Source organism: Phyllobates terribilis, unplaced genomic scaffold (genome assembly GCF_046119375.1).
Source record: "Phyllobates terribilis strain yellow unplaced genomic scaffold, ASM4611937v1 Scaffold_7__3_contigs__length_470593459, whole genome shotgun sequence".
In the NCBI taxonomy this organism is placed as follows: Eukaryota; Metazoa; Chordata; class Amphibia; order Anura; family Dendrobatidae; genus Phyllobates; species Phyllobates terribilis.
In genome coordinates, this window is record NW_027362767.1 from 202,581,462 (window position 1) to 202,588,179 (window position 6,718).

At 38.1% G+C, this 6,718-nt stretch overlaps 1 protein-coding gene across 1 annotated transcript in view; it reads right to left on the reverse strand.

Moving 5' to 3' along the window:
* Positions 1-6,516, reverse strand: part of LOC141154165 (gamma-aminobutyric acid receptor subunit beta-4-like) — a 578,714-nt gene extending 572,198 nt beyond the window's left edge. Inside the window, exon 1 of the mRNA XM_073639668.1 lies at positions 5,749-6,516. Coding sequence (XP_073495769.1) covers positions 5,749-5,846 — 98 coding nt within the window. The 5' untranslated portion in view covers positions 5,847-6,516. The remainder of the gene's footprint in view (positions 1-5,748) is intronic.
* Positions 6,517-6,718: the final 202 nt, after the last annotated feature.

Sequence of the window (6,718 nt, forward strand, 5' to 3'; positions counted from 1 at the left end):
GTAGATGCTAAAAATTATATAAATGTTATGAAAAAGAAAATCAACCCGTAGTAACACCTCATTGTAGTATGGCTCCTATTGCTGTTACTCGCTCTCATTTCATTGTTTATTTTCTATCAAATCATTTAAGAATTTACGAGGATCTTACACAGATGTTCTTAAGTTTGAAAGTTATCCTCTATCTACAGTAAGTGACAAGGGATAATTTTCTGATTACTGGGGGTCTGACTGCCATGGCCCCCTGATTCCATAAACCAGGGCTGTGGTTGATCATGTGCACTGCCGCTCCATTTAATGCTGAAGATCAGCCAAGCGCAGCACTCGGCAATCGCCGGCGCTCCCATAAAGCATGAATTGCTTGGTAGTGCACATGATCGACCACTGCTCCATTCAGCCTGGCCACTTTAGAGCCTCAAGTCTCAGGATCTGTGGGGGCCAAACTGGTCGGACCCCCAATAATTGTAAAGTTATCCCCTCTCCTATAGTGGGAGCACTGCAGCCATTGGCATGTCTAGCCACTTCCAGTCTCTCTGTCATAAGTGACTTCCTCGTCCTGGGCCATTTGGAGAAGTAACGTTCTTCTCAGACAGATCCCCTATGTTGGGAGATGCCAAATTATCATTTTACTTTATAATGTATCAGAAATGCCAGATATAATTCGGACACATTATTTATACAGCAAACTGTCATACAGTCATATACATGTACATATACCATACAATACACAGGCGGGACATATTATTGGTGCAACACAGGGGACCAGGAGGTCAAGGGGGCCACTACCAGCTCCTAGGCAGGTGGCATCGTGCATCATGATGAACTACTGGACTGCAAAGGGCTCATATATTGTTCTTGCACAGAGGCCTCTTCTGTCTGTGTCCGCCAGTGATACAATGTATTCTATCATGCTGAGTTTCAGCACTGGTAAGATACATTTATAGCACTTTATACCCTGTGGTGTCAGGAAGTAAACATAAATATTTTTGGAACTGTGCAGCTCAGCTTGTGGTACAGCGGGGAGTGCACCTCACAGGGCAGGTGTAGGGGGAACACTGCAAAGCCGCTGTGGGGGTGTTACAGAAGAGAGCGGAGGGAAATTCACATCTAAAATCATTCATTCAGCTTTTAAAATTTGTAAAAAAAAACATTATAGCTTACACTGCTATGCTGGGGATAAGATTTTTCTTTATAAGATGACCGAAGGAACATCTGTACAGTATACAGTATATATACATACAGTATATGCAGACAGACAATAGATAGATAGATAGATACATACATAGATAGATGATAGATAATGATTGATAGATATATAATAGATAGATAATAGCTAGATGATAGATGGATAGATAGATAGATAGATAGATAGATAGATAGATAGATAATGGATAGCTAGATAATAGATAGATAAATAATAGCTAGATGATAGATAGATAGATAGATAGATAGATAGATAGATAGATAGATAGATAGATAGATAGATAGATAATGGATAGCTAGATAATAGATAGATAAATAATAGCTAGATGATAGATAGATAGATAGATAGATAGATAGATAGATAGATAGATAGATAGATGATAGATAGATAGATAATGGATAGCTAGATAATAGATAGATAAATAATAGCTAGATGATAGATAGATAGATAGATAGATAGATAGATAGATAGATAGATAATGATAGATAATGATAGATAGATAGATAATGGATAGCTAGATAATAGATAGATAAATAATAGCTAGATGATAGATAGATAGATAGATAGATAGATACATACATAGATAGATGATAGATAATGATTGATAGATATATAATAGATAGATAATAGCTAGATGATAGATGGATAGATAGATAGATAGATAATGGATAGCTAGATAATAGATAGATAAAAGCTAGATGATAGATAGATAGATAGATAGATAGATAGATAGATAGATAGATAGATAGATAGATAGATAGATAATGGATAGCTAGATAATAGATAGATAAATAATAGCTAGATGATAGATAGATAGATAGATAGATAGATAATGGATAGCTAGATAATAGATAGATAAATAATAGCTAGATGATAGATAGATAGATAGATAGATAGATAGATAGATAGATGATAGATAGATAGATAGATAGATAGATAATGGATAGCTAGATAATAGATAGATAAATAATAGCTAGATGATAGATAGATAGATAGATAGATAGATAGATAGATAGATGATAGATAGATAGATAATGGATAGCTAGATAATAGATAGATAAATAATAGCTAGATGATAGATAGATAGATAGATAGATAGATAGATAGATAGATAATGGATAGCTAGATAATAGATAGATAAATAATAGCTAGATGATAGATAGATAGATAATGATAGATAGATAGATAATAGATAGATGATAGATAGATAAATAATAGCTAGATGATAGATAGATAGATAGATAGATGATAGATAGATAGATAGATAATGGATAGCTAGATAATAGATAGATAAATAATAGCTAGATGATAGATAGATAGATAGATAGATAGATAGATAGATAATGGATAGCTAGATAATAGATAGATAAATAATAGCTAGATGATAGATAGATAGATAGATAGATAGATAGATAATGGATAGCTAGATAATAGATAGATAAATAATAGCTAGATGATAGATAGATAGATAGATAGATAGATAGATAGATGATAGATAGATAGATAATGGATAGCTAGATAATAGATAGATAAATAATAGCTAGATGATAGATAGATAGATAGATAGATAGATAGATGATAGATAGATAAATAATAGCTAGGTGATAGATAGATAGATAGATAGATAGATAGATAGATAGATAGATAGATATTGAATAGATAGATGATAGATAGATAGATAGATAATAGCTAGATGATAGATAGATAGTGAATAGATAGATAGATAATTGCTGGATGATAGATAGATAATAGATAGATGGTAGATAGATAATGATAGATAGATAGATAGATAGACAGATATATGGATAGATAGATAGATAGATAATAGCTAGATGATAGATAGATAGATAGATGATAGATAGATAATGGATAGCTAGACAATAGATTGACAGATATATGGATAGATAGATAGATAAATGGAAAAATCAGGCAGCACTCCAGTTCAAGGAAAAATTATGGACTTTAATCCAGCACCAAGTGGTGCAACGTTTCGACCTCACAACACGGTCTTTGTCATATTGCACCCAAAATCTGCCTAAGGTTGTGCTGCTATCTGTCTTTTTTTATTTATTTAGATAGATAGATAGATAGATAGATAGATAGATAGATAGATAGATAGATAGATAGACAGACATGCACATTCTGGATTCTGATTTAAAGCAGCAAAACCACGAGGGAACACATATGGGAATAAGGAGTAAAGAAACATGTGTGAAATAAACCAGGTATTTGTTAAACCTTAGATTCCTCACAGTACCCCCCGTTTATTCTGATGACAGCTTTACACCCCCTTGGCATTCTTTCAAGCAGCTTCATCAGGTATCACCTAGATTGGCTTTCAAACAGTCTTGAAGGAGTTCCCAGAGGTGCTGACACTTGTTGGCTGTTTTGCCTTCACTCTGCGTCCAACTCATCTCAAAATATGTCAATTGAGTTGAGGTTGGGTGATTGTGGAGGCAATATCATCTCATCCAGCCTCCATCCCTCACCTTCATCAATAGTCACATAGTACTTACATAGTCTGGAGGTGCTTTGGGTCATTATCGTGTTGCAATATAAAATATGGTTCCACCTGTCATTGGCATGTCATTGCAGAATGATGTGGTAGCCATGCTAGGTAAATGTGCCTTGACTTTGTAACAACTCACCATCAGGGTCACATGTAAAGCATCCCCACACCATCACACCTTCGTCTCCATGCTTCACCATGGGCACCACAAATGTAGAAACCATCCACTCACTTTTCTTGTAGCTCACAAATACATGGCGTTTGGTACCAAAAACCTGAAAATTTGACTCATCAGTACAGTACAGATTTCCACTCATCTAATATCCAGTCCTAGTGTTGATTGGCCCAAACAAGTCACTTCTTTTTTTGTGGTCCTTAGTAGTGATTTCTTTACAGCCATTTGACCATAAAGGCCTGCTTCTTGAAGTCTCCCCTGGACAGTTGACGTTGACATGTGTTTGCTTCTTGATGTTTGTGCACTATTTCTGAGGGCTGTTACATAAGGTGCTGTCAATTTTCTGTTTCTGGGGCTGACAACTCTGATGAACTTATCCTCTGCAGCAGAGGTAATTGTTGGCCTTCCTATCCTGGAGGGGTGTGCGGGTCTTCATGAGAGCCAGTTTCATCATAGCGATTGATGGTTTTCATGACTTACCATGAAGGTTCTAGTAATTTTCTGACCTTCATGTCTTAAAATAGTGATGGGCTGTCATTTCTCTCATTTTACTTAGTTAAGTGGTTCTTGTCATAATCTGGCGTAATAGAGCTCATCATTGTATTGAACTGTACACCTATACTGCCTCTGTAAGTCACACCTGATCATCGCAAACACTTTCTAAAGGCTGCCAATCATTTCTTGGTGAGTTATACCTGTTCATTGGAAACCATTCCTGATGATTGCTTGATGAAGCCACTTAAGAGAATGCGAAGGGGGTAAAGCTGTTATCAGAGTAAAACAGAGAAGAAGGGGTTCTTTGAGGAATCTAAGGTGTACACCTATTCTGGTTTGTTGCCATACTCCTTATTTCCATGTTTATTCCTTTATAGTTTTGCTGCCTTCAGTCTGAATCTAAAATATGCACATTCTAGTAACAGCAGGTCAAAGGCTTGGAGACACCTGCAATGGCTGTCCCTGTTTGTACACACACATATATATATATATGTGTGTCTATATTAAATATTTGTATATTTAATAGTCACATAATATTTCTAGTTTATGTTTTCACTGTCCTCTGAATAATAGTATCCAGGGTGTTACTGTGCTATTTCCATCCTGTCCATGCCAAGTGTCGGGCCGTTTTGGTACATGAGGAGTAAAATCCGAGCTTTACATAATATATCCGTACATAAGTATCTATGAAGGCTTACAGTCTTATAGCGAAGCTAATCTGTAGGTATCACACATCTACAACCAGGCCCCATGTCCCTCGGCATCATGTCCACCTTGCTCCTCCCCTTACAGTGCTATTGCAAAACCAATATATATCCATCTAATGGCTTCGTTCTGCGTTTTTCATAAACTTCAATTGAAAGCATTGTCATCCAATCATTTCCTACTAACCATCCATATGTATTTTAGCCTGCAGCAGTATTAGGAAGAGCATGTATGTGCCTCATCTAATAAAACCATCTTCGCTGTCACACTGTAACCATTTTCTTCCGTTATTCACCATTTTCCCTTTAGAGTATACAGGTAATTCCCCTCATTTAATCATTTCCCAAGGATAAACAATTTCCAATTTGGATACATATTATCATCAGTTGGAATGTTTAAATTCTATCCCTTTCCCAAATTGTACCCTGGCCCGCACTTGCTTCTCTATTCGCCCTCCCCCATAACGCTCATTCTTCTCACATACCTACAGTACTTCCACCTTTGTCCCTTTTTGTATCCCTTTATCCATGAACATCACGACCTCACCACTCATCTCTGAAGGCTTTCTGCCATATTCTTGTAGTAGCCCCTGTCCCTCATCTCCTCCAATATCTCATTTTCCTTCCATTTCTGCACCCCTCCCACCTGCCCCAATCATCTTACCTTTGTGCAGAACAGACTAGCAGGAGGGTAGCCAAAGCTGAGAGAATTGCTCCAATCCAGCTCTCTCTCCCCAAACTCAACATTTCCACCTGGACCATGGAGTGGAGAGGGGTTTTGGATGGAGGGGGAAAGGGATGGGGTAGGGGGGAAGGCTTCAAATTCCTGTGACCCCCCTCAATAAAAAAAAATCAGTGCAAAAGCCAAATTTCCCAAAAAATTAAAAGAATCCTTCCTTTATTAAAAAGGTGGGTGTATTGATCCACTCCAAATTTTGCGAGAAGGCAGCGGAGAACAGGGTGAGAGCAATTGTCGAGGCTAATCCTCTTTCTTCCCTGTAGCAGAAAAAACATGAGAATCCAGAATTGGCATCCAGAAGATGGGTGGATGGTGCCTTTCTTCAGCCACGATTTTCCTCCTTTTTCTTGCCTATTCCATCATCTGCATTTTGTTCATGGCTCCTCCAAGCCAGGGTGATGGGGGAGGGAGAGTGATCTAGGTAGCAAATTGGGATCTCCCCTTTTTCTACCTTGCTCCCCCTTTTTGGTAGTTGCTAGACTTGGGGGGTCTGTGTTTACCCCTCTCACGCCCCCTCCTCTTGTCCTTTCTTCTGTACAGGAGGGGGATGAAATGAAACAGAAATGGGAAAAAATAAAGGAGTGGGGGAAAGGGTAAGCTTCAGCACAAGGAGGAGGAGGAGGAGGAGGGATGCTCCATTATATCTGCTGCAGCAGGATCTGACTACTGCACATTGTATGGAGGGAGGGAGCGAAGAAGGGAGGGTGAAGGAGGGAGGGAGCAAGAGAAGAGAGGGGGAAGAGATGGAAGGAGGGAGCACAGAAAACCAAGGGAGTGAAGAGAGGAAGCCAAGGAGGGAGGCAGGAAAATGGGCAAGGAGGGAGAGAAAAATCTCTGGGCACATAGGAATTCTGACGTCAGATGTGACACTTTTAACTCTTTGGTAGAGACATTA